Here is a 23658-nt window from a genome sequence, read left to right as displayed (position 1 = left end):
GTCCTTTTTTTTTTTATTGGATATTTTATTTACATTTCAAATGTTACTCTTTTACCCTATTTCCCCTGCCCCCCAACTAGGAACCCCCTATCCTATCCCCCTTCCTCCTGCTTCTATGAGAATGTGCCCCCCCCACTCCCACCTCCCCACCCTCGAATTCCCCCACACTGGCCATCCAGCCTTTATGGGACCAAGGATCTCCTCTCCTGCCTATGTCCGGCAAGGCCATCTTCCACTACATATACAGCTAGAGTCATGGGTCCCTCCCTATGTGCTCCCAGGCTGGTGGTTTAGACCCTGGGAGCTCTGGTTGGTTGGTATTGTTGCTCTCCTCATGGGGCCACAAACTCTTTCAGCTCCTTCAGTCTTCTCTCTAACTCCTCCATTGGGAACCCCATGATCAGTTCAATGGTTAGCTGTGGGCATCCGCCTCTGAATATGTGAGGGGACATTCTCTTTCTATGGTCAGTGAGCATAAGAAAGCTCAGGAATGTATGATCCACATTGTAACTGCAAGCACTTCCAAACCTTTGGGATCTTTAGATTTGCTCATTCATAGCTTACTTATAAGGGGTAATTCAGTTCCGATGTGGTAGGTAGATTCTGTATTTAGTCATAACTATTTTATACTACCCTGTCCACAGATACTATTTAAATATGGAGACCCGGGGGAGAGGGGCTCCACAACAGTCGTTCTCAACCTTCCTCATGCTGCGCCACTTTGATATAGTTCCTCATGTTGTGATGAAACCCAAGCATAAAGTTATTTTGTTGCTACATCATAATTGTAGTTTTGCTACTGTTATGAATCTTAATGTAAATATTTGATGTGTAGGATATCTGAAATGAGAATACATCCTGGGGTGGGTATTCGCAACTCACAGGTTGAGAACCACTGCTCTACAGAATAAATGGTACCTCACAGATGCATAGATGAAACATCTTTAATGTTCAACAAATGGACATAAGTCAATGTGCTGATTCAGATTTTTAAACCCATATTTATATTAAACTGTTTTGGTTTTAAAAAAAAACAGGAATGAATTTATTCTCAATACAGAGAGAGAGAAAGAGAGAGAGAGAGAGAGAGAGAGAGAGAGAGAGAGATATTTACAGTTACTATGGGTCTGTATTGTTTCCTGTAAAACAAATATTGAAGTCTAGAGCAAAAATTGCATAGAAGCACAGGTTTCCAGCACCATAGAAGTTTCCAGCACCATAGAATGGACTGTTTGGGAGAAATTGAAACTAAAATCTAAGGAATATCTCTAAGTGTATCCTACAGGGTAAAGAGTAAATAACTTCTAGTTCTTCTTCTCAGATCAACTTTAACCTCCAAACTAACTCCAGCAGAAATGTCAGGGGATCTGGAAGACACAACATGGGGCTACACCCATATCACTGTTCAGAAATTCTGCTATGAGTGGACCATTAGTAACTTTTCATTTTGCACGGAGGGAATTCAGGAAAGGATTACAAGTCCAGTGTTCTCATTAGAGGACAAAGACCAAGTAGCATGGTGTTTGAGAGTACATCCAAATGGGGTTGGTAAAGAAAGGAAAGATTACCTGTCAGTTTATCTGGTGTTATTAGTTTATCAGCTCTCCAGAGAGCCCAGTTTGGGCAATGTTCCAGTTGTGGATAAGAAATGCCCAAGAAGAGAAATATCAAAGTATGAAGAGACCCAGTGTGGTAAGCTTTCTGAAAAACCAACACTGGGGATTCAAAAGTTCATCCTTTGAGATTTCTTCCTCTCCCATTGATATTGGCTTCTCCTTGAAGACTAGCTCACCCTCTGTTGCAATGTGAACATAGTGGGAGCCTTCTTTAGCATTCCTGGACAGAACATGACACCTGCAATCCAGGATCCGAGGCACATGTTGACAGATGACCTAGGAGAGCTGTGAGAGAATTCCCTGTTCACATGTTGGTAGTCTGACAGGTGAGAGAGAGAGAGGAGAGAGAGAGGAAGAGAGAGAGAGAGAGAGAGAGAGAGAGAGAGAGAGAGAGAGAGAGAGAGAGAGCACTATTACAACTGGCACATAAAAGAACAGCTCTGATGCTGGCATATGGGGCCAAACATTAGGACAACACTGGGAAGCATCTGATCATGGTTTAGTTCTTTTACCAAGAGAGAGGTTTTCTTTTCTTCCACAGACAGTGGGTAATAGATTGGAAAAACAGCAATAGTGAAAGATTACCTCTAGAATAGAGTGTGTTGCTTTTGATTTCTCTCCTAATTGTGTTGGGTGATGGAAATTTTAAGCTACACAGCTCTGACTTTTAAAATTAGTATTCCCCCCATGAATAGCACTTGGTGTCCTTATTTGTGAGCAGCAATCTGTACCCAGTGTGCAACATTTCCTTGCCTTTTCCTTTTTTTTTTTTTTTTTTTTAGCATTTTTTTCCCATCTCATTGTGGAGCATAAACAGTCCTCATGCTTTGTGGTTGTTTTTGTTCTGACTGATAGTCAACTTCACAGGCTGGGAAGCAGAGAAACAGTTTGCCTTGGTCAGATAAGATGTTTCCAAATAAACAGATACCAAAAGCTGCAATTAAATAACGCCCAAGGGTTGGAGCAATTTCTCTCTTTATAATAACTGCCTTGCTCAAAATGAGAATTTCCAAGTCTGAGGTAGGCTGGAGAAGATGTGCCCATTCATTTCAGTTTCCTTTTGGTTGTCAAATAATATTAAAATTGGAATTGACATGGTTTGCTAAAATTACATATGGAATAGTTTCCTAGGCTTCTGTTTTCATGCTCACCTTTTCCCAGTCCCCCCCCTTTTTTTTGAGTCTCACATCAAAACTGCTGCTAAAGAATTTAAGAGATGGGATTCTTACCATGCGTATTTCACTGTGTTTTCTGCATTGCCCTTTAGGGAAAACTTTGTTTCAGTTGGTTAACTGATACATTTTTAAAAGTAAGCTCCATGTTTTTCAGCTGGTAATGAAGCTGCAGCAAATGAAATGGCACGGGAGACAATGTAACAGGCCTTCTCTTCTTCTTTCAGATGGGAAGGTTGAAGTCACAAAAGAAGGGGTGAAGCTGTGCACCATGGGCCCTGGAAAAGTGTTTGGGGAGCTGGCTATTCTGTACAACTGTACCCGGACAGCGACCGTCAAGAGTAAGGCTCATTTCCCTGGTTTGCACATTCCTTCCGCGTCATCTTTCTCACTGTCTGTGTGATATTGATTTAATGCTGGTCGGTTGAATCTGTGTCATTAGTCAGTCTATTTTCAAATTTTTGCTTTGCAATCAAGTGATATGTTGGTTTACTTACAATAAGTTGACAATACATTTTATCTCCAATATAGGATAATTATTATTCTCATTAAAATTTATGGCAGAACTTTTTTATAAAAGGTATAATGTTTTAAATTATATTTTACTAGGAGAAAATTCTTTTCTTTTTCCTACCACTAAAGCCTGGGGATGATATTCCAGAACATTTTCAAACCTATTTTAGATTATGTAAGCCATATGATTTCCACTTGTTGATTCTGGGATTTGGAAAACCTGAGGCAAGAAGTGTCCTTTGTCTCATCCAAACATCCCTGAATAAAATACATCCTGGATTCTATAACTGCATCTGAGTGTATTTTCATCTTCAGCTGCTCATCAAGTTGGATTTTGTACTGGTTGTTCTTTTCTCTGATTGAGCATATTTAAGATCGGGTGATAGATAAAACAGCTTGTTTTTCTGATTTTACATATATGTGTAGAAGTGATTTCTCTGGCAACACTGAGTGTTCAGTAGGAGCAGCTGCAGCAGTTAGAGAGAAAAGTGTATTTTTAAAAAAGATCTTCCTGTGTAAAGATGTAAGGATGGTATAACAGAGATGAATTCAAAGCCAACACTGGAAGTCCAGCACATCTTTAGGCAGGTGTCTGTGTGTGTGTGATTCAAGTGTCACATTATCCCATAGATAATTTCGATGACAAATTATGATGAGCAGCTTTTGTCTAAAAAAAAAGATGGCAAACTGACAAATTGTTAATATCATTTAGTTTTATTTGGATGACACTGGGTAGTTTGTGTATTTTTTTCCCCCAAGTACAATCTACAATGGCAATATGTAATGAAGGTACTGGTTGTAAAAAAAAATTAAAGAATATATGGCCACATGAAGAATTATGGCCACCTAAAGTACCAGATACAGGTGATTCTGACTGTCAGTCAATGACCTTTCTCCTGAAGTGCCACAACAACATTGTTTGCACTGGGGCTCTTTCAGTATGGGTCCTTCTGGCCACCTAATTCTTGATCTTAGAAAGGAGATCCTTCAATGGATAAGTACAGCCAGGATTTTCTTTCACACTATCATTTGATTCCATGACTCAAAAAAAAAATCTGTGTAATTTTCAATCCCTTAATAAAGAGCCTAAGATGAGGAAAGAACAGCGATTGCTCCATTAAACCAAACAGATTTTACTATTATGTTTTGCTTTTGTAAGAAATATATTTTAGGATAAATAAAGGACCAGAAGAACACATTTTTGTTAATGTATGGGTTTTTTTTTAAGAATTTGTGAATAATTTTTGCCATTTTAATATTTTTGAGCATTAAATCTCATTGAAAATAATTGAGGCTACAAATTTTTAAAGGTTAACTAACATATGGTGATCACTCCATTCTTAATCATATGAAATATTGAAAGAAATAATTTAGATAGACTGGCTTATTTAAATGGATTTTGGAGCTGATGATTTTTATGAGATGATTGCTTTCCTTCATAAAGATCTGTGGTCACATCCAGGGTCTGTAAAATGGCGCTCATTTTCACTAGCTGCGATATACTCACAATGGCAAATAAGACAAGCACTATGCATAGGAATTAGTGAGAAGAAGCTGAATCCTGGATGCAAAAAAATAATCCTGTTTCCAGGTCAAAATATTCTACATTGAGGGGAATACATGTTGAGGGCCATTTTTATTTTTTCTTGAACCGAGCATCACACATGAGTATACCTATGTGCACGTGTGTGCTTTTCACTTCACAGTACCTACGTAAGATACAAAAATTGCATGGAGAAATGAGTCATGGTCTTATGATATGGTAAGGTGTCTCTGTATTTGCACTTATAAAAGTTATGAGCCTAAATATGGAATATTGCTTATGAAGAACTATTTCTTTTCACTGTTGCTTTAGAGCTATACAGTATAAATAACAGTTGTTTATTGCTCGGTACTGCTTGTCATGTTTCCTTCCTATCCAGAGAGGTTGTGCACATTACTGTGGGCCTTTAGTGACATTTTTTCTTTATGATAAAACTAAATCTACAGACCTAACACCTTATAGCTCTTATTAGCATGCACCATGGATGCTATTTGTAAACAGTGACCTCAGAATATAACACCAAAGGCCATCTTACCCTTTTCATGTGAGATTGGAAAATGTCTTTAAATATATGTACCTTCATGGGGCAAGTTCTTTCTTGCGATTCACTATTGTGTTTGAGAGCCCATAATTCATAATTGCCATCTTGTCAATGACGACTGTTGGGTGTAACAGTACACATCTGGAGAAAATGATGAGTGTTGGGTATAACAACAGTACACATCTGAAGAAAATGCCCTCCTTATCTAATTAGCACAACCATGCACACCATTTCCTTTCTTCATTTTCAGGCCTTGCTCTGTCTTCTGTAATTAAAAATGTAGATGATGTCTCTTTCTTCTTCCTTAGGCTGACTGAAAATTGCCAGTGCTTTTAATATGCTTATAATCCCTGAGTAGTAACTCAATTCTAGGAGGCTTGTACAGGACCTTCAGTGAACATGAGTGGATACTCTTTATGAGAACACTTTTTAAATTTTTATCAGACCATGAAAAACTTCCAACAACCTCCTTGGATAGTTAATCATATACATTTTTATATCCGAAATATTTTAAATTTCTTAGTAAATCTCTAGATTGGCATAATATGCTCTAAAAGGTGTTTCCTCGTGGCGATCTTACTGAAAGACTCATTGTAGAAGCTTGAAGCCAGCTCTTTTATTTTATCCTTGGAAAAAAAAAATCAACTATCCTTCTAAAAATACATAAATGGATAGCACTAACTGCCACTGTAATGATGACACTGGGAGGAAGGTCTGATATCCCCAAGAAGAAATATCTTTAGTGACATTTCTATATATTTCTATAGAGACATAGGAAGAAAATCGCAAGGCACAGTGCAGAGTTCTAGATTCATGTCCCACTCCTGTGTTACAAGGCAACACCATCGATTTACCCTAGAGGGATGAAGATATAACAATGCATAGGATTAGCGTTATGTTGGAAACAAACAATCGACTGTAAGCGCTTCAAGCTCCTTTATTAGCTGTGATCTGAAATCGGCCACTTATATTGCACCTGTCCAATTATAAGCATCGTAGATGCCAGGGGCTGAGTAGAGAATCAGCTGTTATGCTTCTACGACATCGAATAATTGGTGTCTCTCATATTGTCTGGGCTTTTCACGTTTGCTTACGTGTCTAGCCATGTATAAAGAAAGGAGTTTTCTGTGCATTTTTGAGAGCCCACCAGGGGCAGGGATGCTCACATTGGCCGAATACTTCTTGCCTTGTCATTTCCCACAACTGCTTATTATCATATGGTCCTAACGTGTCACTTTTGGTCTCAGTTTTACTGCATTCACCCTACAGTGTTAGCAGTTTACACTTACTCCTGTCCCCTTCCCTGATTTCTATGCTCACGGCTCTTCAAAATAACAAAATGGAAAAGGTGCAGTGATTGTGCTTGTAAAAATGGAAAGGAAATATGCTTTGTTCACATGGAGGACAGACCCTGGGACACGCACGTAATGTGCGCCTTTATGTTCCATCTCTGGGGTTCTTCTGTTTCTCTTTCACTTCCTACGACCAACTCACAATTTCACCAGGATGTTCATGTGGCTGAAGGCATATGCCCCTAGCAGGAACTGGGTTTGCTTTTGTTTGTTTGTTTGTTTTTGCTTTAAAATACCAAATTGAAGAAATGCTTCTCTTGTACACTGAGTTTGTAGCTCACCATGTCCCCAGACCTTTGCTAATATAGTCTCCAAACAGTAAAACTTGAAGACTACAAGAATTCTTTTCAGAAAGTCTCATTAGTAGGTTAGGAAGATTCACCACAGAAAGTTATCTAAGTCATGCTTATATGAGCTGGAATGAATACTTTATGAAGCTATTTGGACAAAATATCTGAGTGATTATTTCTCTCTAGATTATTTATAATGAGTATCTTGAAATTCTTTCGTAGTAAGACAGTTCAGTACTAACACAACACAGCCTAGTCAGAGTTAAAAAAAAAAAGACACAAATTAATAACTTCGATAACATCTGGTAAAAATATTTTCCTGTCTTGGTTAGAATGCTTTCAAGTTTTACACTTAATCTTTTCTAAGATATCTGTAAAAGAGAAGTTGACTAATTAAGGTATTTTAGTGTCATAGACATTTTATAAATAAACTTAAAAGGTTTGGATTTTTCTGTTGTTTAATTTTTAATTTTTCTAGTACATTCGGGCCTTTGTAGACAAGTGGCTTGGACATTTCCCTGCATCTCTGTTTCAAGCATTACATAATTCAGCTTAAGTCTGAAAATCTACCAAATATCAAAAAAAAACAAACAAGTAAAAACAGATGAATGGAGAGAGAAAAAAAGATCAGACTATTTTTCTCTGATAATTCTATATGCTATGAATAAAATGTCTCTGCCTAATCTGCATGCTATGCACCGTACATACGTAAAGTGCTTTTTATTGGCAGCCTCTTTCCATTGCTACTGAGAAGGCATCTTAGATGAGGCCCTTTTGTAGTTGTGGACCTTGAAAATATCGTAATCTTACTGAAACAAGAAGTAAACAATTGAGTTCTTTCAGGGAATACAATTATAAGCATTGTAAAACATCTTATTCATGAGAAGGACACACAGGTTTAAATGAAGAAACATTGTCAGCAGCAGCCATCTCTGTGTACACTTACTACCTGGGATTTTAATGAGTTCTAGCAGTCATGACCCTTCATGGTCCCCATCTACAACAGGAGTAGGAAAGGTGACAGTGCTAATGAGCCTCTGTCTGGCCTCTGAGAGCTAACCTTTTATAATGCATAGCATACTAATGAATGCTTTCTGCCAAGAATCCTGAAAACCTGGGGAGAGCACACAAAATAAGTTTAGGCTGATGGGGGCTGAAAGGTTCATCCTGGGTAAGATGAGATTGTCCTGTATGTCCCACGGAAATTTTATCATCCAGAATAAAAGAAGCAAGTGGTGCATTACAACACCATCCCTAGGTAGAAACACCTGCATAGTAAGCTCAGAGATAATGCTCTTCCTAAAATAGGATTACCTTATGAATTAAACAATACTGTGATGTTGTTAACACATGAAGCTAGAATTCATGAGAAATACTTGCTTTGATGAAGAAGCAATTCACTGGGTACCAATGATGCCGCATCCCAGTAACCGAGGAAGCAAAGGCTACCCAAAAGCTAGCCTTTACTCTCATTCTGCAATCTATACAGAGTACGGGTAAATTTTAAGGGCAATGATTTTTCTACTTAAGTTTAATAAAAACTGTAATAATCAGGGTCTATTTATCATTTATATTTAACTGCTTCCAATAAAAACCATCATCTAATTTCCATGCTGATGAGGTGTGGCTGACAATCATCTTTAACAATACATCCGGAAAGAAAGTAACTCATTCCTCCTTGCAGTTAGACAAATTTCTCCTCCCTTCCTCCCTTCTTTAATTGCTCAGTCACTTGCATATTGAATATTTCTTCCCTTTGGAAATAAGTTAAGCTTTACCTGATAGGCTGTTACTTTTAAAGGGTTGCAGATAATTTAATAGTAAGTCTAAACAATAGACCAGGAAGGCTGCAGTTTTACATTTTTTTTCCAGAACTTTCTCTCTTTTTTTATTATATTTAATCTTTTTAATGCTCCAGTCATTATTCCCCTCCTGGTCCACCCTCCAACAGTTCCTTATCTCATTCTTCCTCCCCTGTCTCCAAGAGGATGTCCCCACCCCACCCCTACCACATCCCCACCCCACCCCTACCACACCCCCACCCCCATCCCATAAGGCCTCTCCACTCCCTGGGGCCTCTAGTCTCTGGAGGGGTAGCTGCATCTTCTCTGACTGACCAGACCTTCTCAGACCAGGCAGTCCTCTGCTGTATATGGGTCATTGGGGGGCCTTGTATCAGCTAGTGTATGCTGCATGATGGGTGGCTCAGTGTCTGAGAGATCTTGGGGGTCCAGGTTAGTTGAGACAGCTGGTCTTACTATGGGGTCGCCTTCCTCCTCAGCTTCTTCAAGCCTTTTCTTAATTCAACCACAGGGGTCCAAGGCTTCTATCTATCAGTTGGGTATAAGTATTCTTTACTCCTAAAAGGTAATAGCTTTTCCATGTAGACTACATTATAAGAGCCTCACAGAATGTGAAGTGTGGCTCAGCTTTTGATACAGTAATTCCTCAATGTACTTATTTGCTAGAGGACTATTCTGTAGTCACTCAGTGGATTGGGGGTAGAAAACAAACAAACAAACAAACAAACAAACAAACAACAAAGGAGTATCATGGGCCAGAGCTATATATAATTATTTTTAATGAAAAGTCTCCATTCCTGGCTAGTGGTTTTCTAATAAACACTTAGGTGCTAGTAATAAACAATAAAGAGATAACATGTGAGGGCTTGCTGCTACAGTAGTCTCAGAGCTTTTGAATGGGTGCCATTGCTACCCTGATGTGATGGACAAGCAACTGAGAAATACCCCCATTTAGCACTTGGCCCCTACCACATAGCTAGAGAGTGCCCGTGGGTCGGGTATTAGTTTGCTATGCAGCTGCTGTCACCACTTTTGCATGTTTGTCTCCACTCCTTTGGGTTTTAAGTCCAATTGTATCTGTTTAATTACTTCTACTGCTCTTAAAGCTCTACTTTTACACAAATGTGGGTGCGCACACGAACACACACACACACACACACACACGCATTACAAGTTTTAAAATTTTAAACATCTTGTCACAATGACCCATGTTGAAAGGGAAGAATAAAATGCCACAAGGAAAGGGACTAAGCTTAAAAGCCTTACACCTGTGTAATGAGCAACCAGAACCAGTTGCGTTGCTGGCTTTGGAATGCATTGAATCTTTCCGAACGTTTAATGACATAAACCTTCATGACTCAATGTTTGAGACATTGCTAAGTGGCTACCTGTTTCATTTGTGAAATCTATTAGTTAGGTTTCTTTAAAGGTGGAATTTTGAAAATTTGAACAGCACAAGAATAAACAAAGAAAAATTATTTTGTTGTATAACAAAGTAATAGGAAATCTGTGTCATGATCAGTATCTGCACTATCTTCCTTAAATTTTCTATGATGACTGAAAGATTGTAATCTCAGCACACTCTTATGAGGCCTTTTTTATTAACTGGATGTGTTTCTATGTACAGTTGTACCTTGGTATCCATGGGGATCATTTGCCTTATATGAAAGGTGCAATATTTGCATACAGCTTATGCGGATCCTCCCATGTGTTTTTAAGCATGGTTATGTTATTTGTACTTAATACAGTGTTAAATTCTATGTGAATAATTGTTAGGCAGTTTTGATTAGGGAATAATAAGAAAAGAAAGCTATGTGTGTGTGTTCAATACAAATATTATTTCAAGTCTTTTCTATCTGCAGTTGGTTTGATCTGCAGATGCAGAGGTCTGACTGTGATCTTAACAATGTTTGTAATTTATAGCCTATCATCCCATGCATTATGTAACAAAGTCCCCAAAATAGCCTGATGCTGATAGGAGGGACTGTTCCTGATTATCCAGGGCAGAAGAAATACAAACCACATCATGGCCTCTATTAGTGAATTTCTGATAGACTTTGATGGAAATTTAGATAATAGTATTCAAAAAACACATATTCTAAATATCACCATTCCCTCCTACAACATATATGGACCTTAATAAGATTAATAGGCCTACCATCCATACCGTATACACATGAACAAACCCAAACACAGCACACACACACACACCTAAAGTACCTTAGTGTTTTGTCAAAGAGTGGTCATCCATGGAACACAAGAATCAGAGCTGCCTGATCCCCACTTGCAACCATAATCCATTGTGTCAGAACTTTTGGTGCTGGGACAGAACAGTCTTTGTAGAAGAAGCCATCCATGTGATGTCCCTAAAATTAAGGGCCAGCAACAAGCATCCCCGGAAGTAAAGTATTAACCTATACATATATGCATAGCCTCGTATATATCAAACTGCCTATCTTGGGATATTTAATATAGAAGCATTATAATAAGTAGTGTGATTTTGGCACTCCGAGGCAATGTCTTCTTGTTTGCTGTTCAGCAGCAACAATCAAGGGAAGCTGTGCTTTTCTCCTCAGAAGTGAACTGTCTTTGTAGAGGACCCATAACACCCTGTGAGGCTGATATTTTGAATAATATTAAGAAGTTAAATTAGAAGAACAGGTTGAGAGGGAAGGAAAAAATTAAAAAATTATGTGTGATGGGGCCATGTTCTCAACAAGGATCACTGTTTGATTTATTGGATTTGATGGCTAGGCTGTTGGGAAGAGAACAACAAAGAGAAAGTTTAATTTGATTTTGTTGTTATTCTTTTATTTCATCGTCATTGAAGCATGATTAGACACAAACAAATGTGGATAGACATTTTTTGAAAACAAGCTGGTGACTGGTTGATAATGTGGATTTCTGGGCTAGATATCATCAAGTGTAAAACCTCTCCTAAGCATTTATCAGGGTTTTCCAATGTAGTTCATAGTAAGGTCTAGGTGGCCATAGATGAATTGCTTGTGCCTTTGGTTCTGACCATTACAGGGTGGAAAGACATTAATGTTTCACAATCATTAAGGAAGAAACAAAATATCCCTCATTACTGAGACACTGTAAGACTCTCTTACAGACCTAGAATGCTGATGTTTAACATGGGGGGGGGGGGGAGCTGGTTTCTGTATCCATTAATAATTAGGTTTTTGTATGAACGTGACATTAGGTCCCAAAAAGTGAGTGTTGAGTTATCAGAAGACAAATAAGTAAATAAACATTTGGGGTTCCTGAACACATCCTTTGAGGTTGAACTTCACCTCTTTATTGGTTGTTTTCTTATAGAGAACTGTTGGTCCATCCCACTAATAAACACACACATTATGCCCCACTTCTAATAGAGCAACAGTTTAAAGTGTCATTGTCTCCAGCCCTTCAGTGGGTTCAGAAAGCACTGTTGATGTCTTCCCTGCTGCTTTCTGTTTATTTTACTTCCAAAGTAAAGTGTTGTGGAATGCTTCTGTGCAGAAAGCTGATAAGAAGATTCTCTGGGGCTGGCAAGATGGCTCAGCAGGTTAAGGCATATGCTGTTCAACCTCATGACCTGAGTAGAGTTCCCTGGACCAACGTAGTAGAAGAAAAGAACCTAATAGTTGTCCTCTAACTTCTATACATGAACACACAAACACACAGCACACATACACAAAAGATACATGTGTACCCATACATATATGCATGCACACACATACATGACCTTCAGGATCCCCCCCCCCCCAAAAAAAAACCTAGTCCTATTAAATTCCTATTCTTGCTTCTCACTCTTGATTCTGGATTAAGTACTTCTCTGGAATTTTTGAGGTATAACAGGTAGGTAACATTATTGAAAACCACTGTTCTACTTGAATCCATAGTGACATTGACTATGTGAATAATAGTTATCCCTTATCACCTGCCCAGTATATAGGTGACATTTTTCTATGTGTAGTATTGCCAAATTCCATTTTAATCCTTTACAGTGGAGATCAGCAATTTCAGTGCACATCTGTGTAACTGAGCTTTAGAAGTTCAAGTAACTTTCTTAATAACAGTAGACACATTATTCATCTCTAAACTGTCTCTCTCCTTGGTAACTCTGTGAGTCACTATACCCATCATTTCAAATATTATTCCTTGTATTGATGGATGAAGGTCAAATTTTAACTTTGCAATTTTATTTACCAAGAATATCCTAGACTTCGGATGACATATATGATTAAAAATATATACTAATCTTGTATAAGTCCCAACTTTGGTTTACAGAACCCATATCAGACAGCTCACAGTGGCCTGTAACTCCACTTTGGCCTGTAACTGATATCTCTGTTTTCTATAGGCCCTTGCACTTACATGCACATATCAACACACAGTAACATACACATAATTTAAAATATGTACTCAAAAGATATTCTAGGCTTATACAAATTCTATGAAGCATTGCTAAATACCCCAAGGAGTGGAAGGAAGACAGACACAGACAGAGACACACACAGAGAGAGAGAACATTCTTGTACAGTTAAGGTATTAATAATCCAGCCAGAGAGCATGACTAGATAGAAAGTCTACAATTAATTTTGAAGAGAGAGAGAGAGAGAGAGAGAGAGAGAGAGAGAGAGAGAGAGAGAGAGAGAGGAGAGACTTAGAAAAATAGAGATAAGTTGAACAGGGAGAGAGAAATGTTCTCAACTGGAATGAGAATGTTCTCTGCATGAAATGAAAATTAATCCATGTCAAAATTAGAGGATAAATAGCCCACCTCACATCCTATTAAAGGATACTGCCTGAGTTTCTATCATCTGCCACTTACTAGCTGTGTGCCCTTGGGAAATAAAGCAATGTTCGAGTCCTGGCTCTTTTACCTTTGAAACAGGAAGCACCTGCTTTATGGCTGTGATGAGTGTTAAATGAACCTGTGTGATGGATTGGGTGCCAAAGCTAGGATGTGACGCACCCTGGAGATGCTGGTTACAGTTATTGCTATCATTACCACGGGTACCATGCGTACTGGATGATCTAAAGGAACTCGGAGCCATCATGTGCAGAATCTGAAAGGTATTATTGAGGAACACAGGGCACAGTTGAAAACCCCAAGGAGACAAGTATAACGAAGGGAGGGAGCTGTGCTGCAGCCTGGGTTCTCCAAAGGGATTCCAGATCAAGAGCTAAAGCCCACCCCCTTTGTAACGATTTTTACATGGAGAGATTTTTCTAAAATATACTGTAGAATGAGCTAGTTAAAGAAACACTAACATCAAAGTTGTGTTACAGGTAAAGACATAGGGTGATAAGTAGCAAGAAGATTACACAGGCTGGAAATTCCATTCCAATCCTTCTGCTTGGTGATAAGACTTTGGTCTGTGAAGAGGTGGTGGCCATTAATCTCCATCAGTAGCACTGTTGTCATCGCTTTTGTCCCGGGAGTCCCCTGGGTGCACAATTTGTTTTACATCCAACACAGCTTAGGCTGCAGACATTTTCTTGTATTGATTTTTTCCTCATACTTACTTTTATTAATCAAACATGACTTTAAAATGCATCACATAATTTTCTAGTCACAAAAGAATTGTGTTTATAAAATATTACATGTTAAACTTTTTAAAAAATCACTTATTCTCTATTACTGAGGAAAATACTAATGCTTGGACCTTAGATATATTCTCTGGAACATATCAAAAGGCAAGGTTGTGCCTCCTCTGCTGGTTAATGTCTTTGCTAATCCAGATCATTTGTCTCTTTGGCTTTTGGTAGTATGTGTTTCTTTTCAAGCAATTACTAGCTAGATTTTGTTTTCAATTTCTCTGCATGCTTTATATTTATATAGCAATATTAATTGCTTGTCTTCTAACTTACTTTTCTGTCCATTTTCATTATTGACAAATGGTTGCTGTGGGTGCTCTGGGTGTACATACTCTCCTCAGTCTGTGCAACTTAATGACTTGAACTGCAAGACTAACACTTGGCATTCATGTTTCATGAAGAAATTGATTTAAATGCTGTTATGAACAACCGTTTGGAACACAGCTGAAGAGATTACTATAGTAGCGGTGGGTAAATTGGTGCTGTTGGGAGATGTGTTTTCCAATGCTATCTCTCATGGTTAACAGGACAAATCTTCAGAGATATTTTAACATTCTCCACATTGTGCTGTGATAGCATTTGGTGATTCTGCTTTAGAACTAACATGTTTGACTCAGTTGCATCACCAGTAGCTTAAATTATGGAATAATTATGTTGAATGATTTTAATTGCTCAGCAGAATTCTTTATAAAACATGAAATGTTGGCAAGCTGGAGGCATTTACAATGAGGTTCTTAAATTTTCAGCATACTAGTTAGGCAGACATTAGATTCCTCTTCAGAGCTCTCATGGTAGCTTCAAGACCAAATGTGCCCTGTTTCTTGTGTGAACTGAACCTCAGTTGTTAGTAATGTTTATATTACTCCATGAAGTATGCTACTCACAAAGGCAAACTTCATAAATTATAACCACAGTGTAGTAAATCAGTGTTTTGGTGAAACCTGTCTTTTCCAATGGTGTTCTTAGTAAACCAGCCATTCCATCACCATTCAGAGATGCCATATGTTTCTTTAACCAATAAGAGTTGTGGGGTCCTACCCAGAGCTCCCAGGGATTAAATCACTATCCATAGGGTATACGTGGAGGGAGCCATGGCTCCAGGTACATTTGTAGCAGAGGATGGCCTTATCTGTTATCAATGTGAGGGAAGGCCCTTGGTCCTGTGGAGGTTCAATGCCCCAGTGTAGGGGGATGCTAGAATAGTGAGGTGGGAGTGGGTGAGTGGGTGGAGGAGCACCCTCATAGAGTCAAAGGGAAGGCGAAGGGGGGGATGGAATGGGGAGGTCTGTGGAGGGGTAACTGGGAAGGTGGGATATCATTTGAAATATAAACAAATAAAATATGATTAATATAAAAAAAGAATTGCATGTCTCTTTGGGCTCTTTAAATAAGTATTCATGTTTGTCTTACAGCTTGGATTTGCAATTAAACATTGATTCTTAGTGTGTACTACAAAACCTTCCAGAGATCTGTGTTTGTAAATAAATTGATACTGTAATCTAAGATCAATTCTGTGGGACTAAGAAGAATGCTGGAATAGGTTACGCTATGGGACCAGTGGCTAGGGTCTTTGGGAGTTCAGAGTGGCTAGAATTGTGGGCTTTGGCTTGAAGAATCTAAGAGCCCACCAACTACGTTTTGCTGTTGAAAACATACCATTTAGAACAGTGATGCTACTGAAAGAAAGGTATTAATAGGAGTTACTGATTTGCAGCATACTTAGGTTAAAATCTTCCTCATAAATGTGGCTATGGCTATGGAGTTTATGCTCTAGTCAATGGCATAAAAAAGTAGAAAAATGAGATTCCACCTCATACCAGTCAAAATGGCTAAGATCAAAACCACAGGTGACAGCAGATGTTGGTGAGGATGTGGAGAAAGAGGAACGCTCCTCCTTTGTTGGTGGGATTGTAAGCTGGTACAACCACTATGAAAAGCAGTCTGGCAGTACCTCAGAAAATTGAACATAAGTGTTACCTGAGGACCCAGCTATATCACTCCTGGGCATATACCCAAAAGATGTTTCAACATGCAACATGGACAAATGCTCCACTATGTTCATAGCAGCCTTATTTATAATAGCCAGATGCTGGAAAGAACCAAGATGTCCTTCAACAGAGGAATAGATACAGAAAATGTGGTACATTTACACAATGGAGTACTACTCAGCTATTAAAAACGAGTTCATGAAATTCTTAGGCAAATGGATGGAACTGGAAAATATCATCCTGAGTAGGGTAACACAAAAGGACACACATGGTATACACTCACTGATAAGTGGATATTAGCCCAAAAGCTCACAATACCTAAGATATAACACATAGACCACATGAAGCTCAAGAAGAAGAATGAAGACCAAAGTGTGGGTGCTTTGGTCCTTCTTAGAAGGAGTATCAAAATACTCAACCAGAGCTCCCAGGATAGAAACCTACAGCCTGAGAACTCAAAGGGAGGGGAGTTTTAAGAAAGTTTGAAGGCTCTTTTAATTGTCAAGCTAAAATTAGTTTTGTCTCTTCTACAGTATTTATTGTAAATTGCATTGACTGTATAATTTCCAATTATGTTAGTGTGTTGAAACCTGGCATGTCTGTTATGGGGGTCTATCAACTAGCTTTCATCTCACTGCTCTGAGTATTAGAAAACATTGATTCTTTGATAAAAGCTTCAAAGTGCTGGAAGAAGTGAGTTAGGCTTTAAGCAGAAGCAAGAGGGTAACAGGCTTGATTATTGCTGGTATAACAGCTTTAATTCCATTAATTGCTAGCACCACTGCTTCTGCAATAGTATTGACACAAGGAGTTAAAACAACTATTTTTGTTAACCATCTAGCAAAAAAAAAATGCTACTAATGTATTGAGTATACAAAAGGATTTATATAGGTATCTGGAACAACAAATGATGCTCTATAACCCATTCAAATTATCTGAAAGAGGTTCAGGATTCAAGAGTCAGGAGCCATCCCAAGTGTCATGACAAATATTAGAATAGTGTTACTTTTGAAATTCACAACGATTGTCATTATAATTAGAAAAAAGTTTAAAGACACCTGTAGAATATTTGGCATAATCCTAGCACCTCTCTAGGTGTGTTAACTTTGCAAAGTGAGATTATGAATTTAAAGAATGCTGCTCTGTTGACCTTTGATGCTGCAGATAATGCTGTTAAAATTATCCATAACCTGAGGTCGGTATTTCCATTTTGGTCAAACCTCAGGAATAGCATATATAGCTTGATCAGGCTAGCCCTTCTTGTCCTGGGAATACTTTTATTCCTGCCCACTGTGTTAAAGCTTATCTTTAACAACATCAACATGTTGGCAGCCAAAGTACATGACTTGAACCTGAAAATGGACTCCCAGCAATGTTATTAAATTAACAGGCTGGCAAGCCAAGGACAGGTAAGATTCTGCACAGAGCCTTACCAACCTAAGACAGAAGTGCATTGCTTTTGATAATGCATATTCCATGATGAGAAAGGAAGGCATTCTTCTAAGAATGACCTAAGACAGGCTCAGTCTTGTTAACGAGATAGAAAAGGGGGAGCCTTTCGGGCTGCTTAGCAAGAAGCTGACATGGGCCAAGGACAAGGAAATGGGCTGCTTGGCAGGAATATGACATTGGCCAAGGACGAGGAAGTAGGCTTCAAGCAGGAATCTGACTTTAGACTAGAACAAAGAAGTAATTTCAGGTAGGAATCTAAATCGTAGGCTAGAATAAAGAAATAATTTCAGACAGGAATCTAAATTTTAGGCTAAAACAAGGAAGTAGGCTTCAGACATGAAAATGACCTTGGGCTAGGATAGGAAAGTTGGCTCAGATACTTTGGTCATCCTGATATGCCTTTAGAAACAGTGATCACAGGAATGTTCACGTTATTGGGTTTAATGCCTTGCTTCTTCTTTGACTATTTGTGTTTATTGTATTGCTTGTTCCTTGACTGTTTGCACTTATTGTATTGCTAGTTCCTCAACCTAGAACTGACCTTAATACATGCATGTAATCAAAATGGTATAAAAGCATAAAGGAAGAGGGGATATGATAGGGGTTCTAGGGAGGGGAAATGGGGAAAGGGGATGACATCTGTATTGTAAATAAATAAAATATCCAATAAAAAAAGAAAAAAAAAGTAGATAAAAGACAAGAATCAGAAGGCATGTTAATAAACATAAATATAAACAAAATATTAAATTTATTGAAGGAGATAATTTTTAAATCTTAAATAATTTGATGATTTGATTTGGGCATCTTAAAGGCTTCAACTGAAATGTCTCAAATTTTTTAGAAACATCCCCAAGTATGTGAATGACCAGAAGGGGAGAGTCACATAGTGCTATCACAAGTTTATATGCCTGGGCATATAAACTTAATCGAGATAAGAAAGAGACATACACTGTCTAATATATGGGACATATAAGTGAAACTCAAACTCAGCAGGAGTAAGCTATCTTTGGAGAACATCAATTTGAGTAAAAGGAATGTTACAGCAAAAAATAAAAACAAGAAAACCTGTAATGTTTGTAAATTTTAAGTCTGTTTTACTATTAAGAATCTTGGTTCAATAAAATACATTATTTTAAATATGGGTTGTTTTGAAAATCTCTCATTAATTATGGATTTATTTGAAATATTAAATCTTAAGTAACTCGTTGCTATCATTCCATCAGTACTTATTTTTACTTGTCTTATGGGAAATCACAGAAGCTTCAGAACTCACTTAAGGTATCGATAGGAATTATTGATGATATAGAAAATTGCATAGCACACTGAAGGCATGTGCTTCTTAATATTTCTGGCAATGGCAAACCACATATAGAGTACTACATTAGTTACTTTACTGTTTCTCTGATAAGATACTATGACCCAAAGCAGTTCAAGAGAGGAGCTTATTTTGTCTAATGATTCCAGGGAAACTGTTTCAGGAAATGTGTGGTATGGAGACAGGGGCAACAAGCTCCCTAAGCTTCACAAACAGACACAGAAAACCCAGGAAGTAGGGCAAGGCTATAAACCCTCAACACCCACTGACTGCTTCCAGAAAGCATCCACGCCCTAAAGGTTTCATTACCTTTCCAAACAGTGCCATCAACTGGGAACCAAATACATGAGCCTATGGGGGATAGTTCTAGTGTAAGTCACAGAACAAAACCAGACACCATCCCCTACATCTCTAATAGTCTGTACCATTTAGATGCATGTGAGAGCATTCTGTAATGTTCTAGGAAAATGGAATCACCTGACTTCAATTTCTCAAATGTGTTCCTTCTTCAAATAGTATAATTACAATGTTTCAAATGCTCAATTATTCTTTTTATTTTATTTCTTTTTTACATTTTAATTAAAATTGAATTGCAAAACTATTTTCCCCTTCTTCATGCCATCTAGCCCCTTCTAACGCCCCTTCCTCTTACTCCTTATATGCCCCCAATTCCCAAATTAATAGCCTCTTTCCCAAATACTATTGTTTCATATGTACATGTGTGCACAGATATATAAATACAAGCTGCTTAAAGCTCACATAGTTCTAACAGTTTCTCCTCCTTAAATACTTGATGTACTTCACTAAATTATTTCACCTTGAATTAATTTTGAAGTACCTTAACAAACTATGAATAGCTCAGTTGGATCACTGAAGGATGGAAAAGACCACAGCTTATTAAAGAAAAGTTCTTTTTTAAATATAGCTTATAGATCATGGGGGGGGGGGGGAACGCTGAGTCCCTCTGTAATAATGTTCTAAACCTTGAAGGAAAAATTAGCTCTTTCTGTCAAAAATTATACTTGAAATACACTAGTGTGGAATTCTTGGAAAGAGCTAGAATGGTTCTTCACATTTCTTTTCAGTCTCCTCTACTGCCAGCATCTCCCATAACGTCCACCTCCTCTTTTGACGACAGTGGCTTTGTGGAAGGCAGTCCAGTCTGGACTCCAAGGTACCAAAAGGAACAATGCGTGATATTCACTGGTTGCATCCCCTCTTCCTGGCCCAGACTGCCAATGACCTGGCTCATTTGGTCTTAACCCTTCTTTTTTGATGTGTAACAGCGGCCCCAACCTTATTTTCCTTATACTCTCAGTTGGTCATGAATACCAAATTAATTCTATTTCTTTCTAACATGAAGAACACATCTTTTCTAACAAAAAGAACATCTGCCAATGTTCATTTTTTTCTTTCTTTTTCTTATTTAATTCAATGTTTTTACTTATTCACTTTATCTACTCACTACTCTCCTCCCTACCACCCCCTCCCACAATGCTTGCCCCCTCCTCTTCTCCTCTGAGTGGGTAAGGCACCGCCTGGGTATCCTCCCCCCAACCCTGGCACTTCAAATCTCTGTGAGGCTAGGTATGCCCTTTCTCACTGAGCTCATACAAGGCAGCCCAGCTAGAAGAATATCCCACATAGAGGCAACAACTTTGAGGATAGCCCTGTTCCAGGTGTTCAGAGCCCACATGAAGGCCAAGCTGCAATCAATGCTCCAGGCAAGGCAGCATGGGAGTAGGGTATGGACTGGAAATTATCTCTTCTGGGTTGAAGAGTATTTTAAAACTTCGCAAGTTGTTTGGCCTTTCTTTAACTCCACTGACCTCATTAATGAAGGAAAAATAATAATAAGGTACAATCCATGGGTTAAGTGACAGTTAAATAAGAAAATGTGATCACGGTTTTGTTTTCTTTTGTTTTGTTTTTAATTTGCTTGCCATCTTTCTCTACAATCTCTCCCTACTGAAGTAATGCCTACTTTCAAATGCACTTCAAAATGTTCTTCTTTTTTAATCCTTTTATGGTTTGAATCTGTCTCAGTCAACTTTATATTGAACATCTACTGTCTATCAGTCCTGTGAAAGCTGTTTACACATGGTGCCCTGGTGAGCTGATCCCAAAGAGTTAGGGATATGTTATATATAAAACACTATAATCCTTAAGTTCTGAGCAACAGGGTACTTTCACATGGGACCATGAGGGCTGTTCAGTTACCTTGTGCAGAATATAACACTCAACTTTTTCCTTACTGGAAAAATGATTGTTGTTTTCTCTTGTTAACAAGCTCCCAATCCTCCATCAGATAATGGTAGGTCTTTAAAAAATACAGATAATTAGCACTGATTAGAAAAGAGACATGTACACTAATGATCTTTAGTAAGCAGGTGTGAAATCAGAAGTGTTGGGTGGGTCTTAGGGATCTAGAACCTCATGATGCTTGATGCTATTTAAAAAGAGAAAGGCAGATATGGTGGCTTTCAGTTCTGATCCTAGTACTCCAAAAGCTGAAGCAGAAAGATTACTCTCTGTTTGAGGCTAGCCTGTGCTATCTAAGCATGTTCTGAGACAAACGGAAAATCTTACCTTTCATTTACAGTGTATATACTAAAATGACTTCCTTGATACCAGTGCTCCTTTGAAGCCATAATACTAAATGTTAGTTGCTTTTTATTTTTTAACGAAGAGCTTATAGTATCCTGATTATCCTTTTAACATTATTGATTGACAGAGTTGCATTTAAACATTTTCTTTGGAGTGCAAAATATTTCATAGATTGTAATTTGTCGCAGGATCAGTGGCCATCAGGACCCCTGCTTTGCAAGAGTCTTGTTTTGAATAACAAATCTCTGCCTGAAGATGGGTAGACAGAACTCATTTGCAGTAAGCGGCTGTGGACCAGCTCTTGGAAGTAATTAGATTGCTTCATAGCTTAGTTTCACAAGCCTTGCTCAGTGTATGGATTCTTAAATAAACAGCAAGAAAATTATATTACAAAGAATGACAGCCCACAAACAAATCTTCTAGTATAATGAAAGCTGATTAAAGACGTTCAAGTGGGACAAACTTCCTTCTTACCCACCTACAAGTCTCTCCTAAATTTTTTTTTTATTGTTGCTAAGTAAACATCAGAACACTTTCAATTACACTGTTTGCTTTCGTATTATGTTTTATGAGTCAATCGGGCTCTCAAAGAGTATCTTAGATACAAAAGGGCATTGAGCTATATTTTATTTTTCTTTCGGGATTTACTTGAACTATTATAAGTTCACACTTTCTTATGCCTAAAAGAGTAGAGCAGACACTATTAGTCTCAGGTTACAGCCCAAGTAGCTATAATGCAGCTACTTGCTGACAGCCACAACTCATGCCCTTAGCAACTATTCCCACTTGTTATTAATACACTGCAGGGCACAGGCTTTTCCCAGCAAGGCTCCTGTCGGCAACATTTCTCATTATTACAGGGAGTGTTTATTCATCTCTCCATTTTGTAAATATGTTAGTCACCCTTGTTTGTTGGCCTAATCCTTCAGTTCCTTAAACTGCTCCCCACCTCATACCCCTGCCTCCCTTGTTTGCTTTTAAATCCACTACTGCACTATTTAAAAGCACAGGACTTGTGGAAAGAATATTTGAAGTCTACCCTCTTATTGAATTGTATGTGCGTGATTCAGTTTTGCCAATGATGCTTTCCAGTCTCTAAAACAGATTCATCCTGGGTAACAGGAGCCTTGCACATTTTGATGATTCCTGTATCCCTAAACCTGGCAACAACCATTCCATTTTATTCTTCCTTTCTGAGTTTGAATCACTTAGAGACATCCTGTCAGTAGTTTTGTCACTAGTGTGGGTCCTTTGGAGGTTATGCGTGGGTTTACAGCGCATGCCGCGGTGGAGTCACACTGTGGAACTGCGCATGCTCAGTGTATGCATTTTATATTAAATTGCCATCATTAAAAGTGGCTTAGAAGTCCATGCTGTGCTCTGCTAGAGGTTTGGTATAGATACATTCCCATTCTTTATGGCTTTTCATGATGACATGAGAATACTTCTTCATGATTTTTAGTAATCTGAAAACTGAAATTCTGTCTGGGGTAGCGGGGAATCTACTCTCTACTGCTAGAATTTTTTCTTTAATGACTACCTAAAGTTTCGCATCCCAGATTGATGCTGTTTAAGGAAATATTGAACTTAGTACACCTTGGTCTCATCAATAACTTACCACACATTACTTTAAAGTTAATTACCTTCCAAATCATTTACTCAGTTAATCACCAGACTGGCATCCTGTGGCTACTTTTCTCTGAGCAGTATTGTTTTTCAGGGGACACTCTCTCTTTAAATTCTGATTAATATTCAGATCACTGCCAGGCCTTCCATGTTTTCCACATTTGTTCAAGGACATCATTAGACCCTGAGAGGGTATTAGAGAGCATTTGCTGGATGCAAAAACCACATGCATCAGTAACTTGATTTAGAAGT

At 38.3% G+C, this 23658-nt stretch overlaps 1 protein-coding gene across 2 annotated transcripts in view; it reads left to right on the top strand.

The window, feature by feature from the left end:
- Prkg1 (protein kinase cGMP-dependent 1) overlaps nucleotides 1-23658 on the top strand; it is a 1132342-nt gene that overhangs the window by 431362 nt on the left and 677322 nt on the right. For both annotated transcript variants that reach the window (XM_034518638.2, XM_034518571.2), the window contains exon 3: nucleotides 3016-3129. In XM_034518638.2, the coding sequence (XP_034374529.1) occupies nucleotides 3016-3129 (114 nt within the window). The remainder of the gene's footprint in view (nucleotides 1-3015; nucleotides 3130-23658) is intronic.

The sequence above is a fragment of the Arvicanthis niloticus genome, chromosome 1 (genome assembly GCF_011762505.2).
Source record: "Arvicanthis niloticus isolate mArvNil1 chromosome 1, mArvNil1.pat.X, whole genome shotgun sequence".
NCBI lineage: Eukaryota > Metazoa > Chordata > Mammalia > Rodentia > Muridae > Arvicanthis > Arvicanthis niloticus.
The sequence above is the reverse complement of the archived record's forward strand: the minus strand, read 5'-3'. Positions and strand labels throughout refer to the sequence as shown.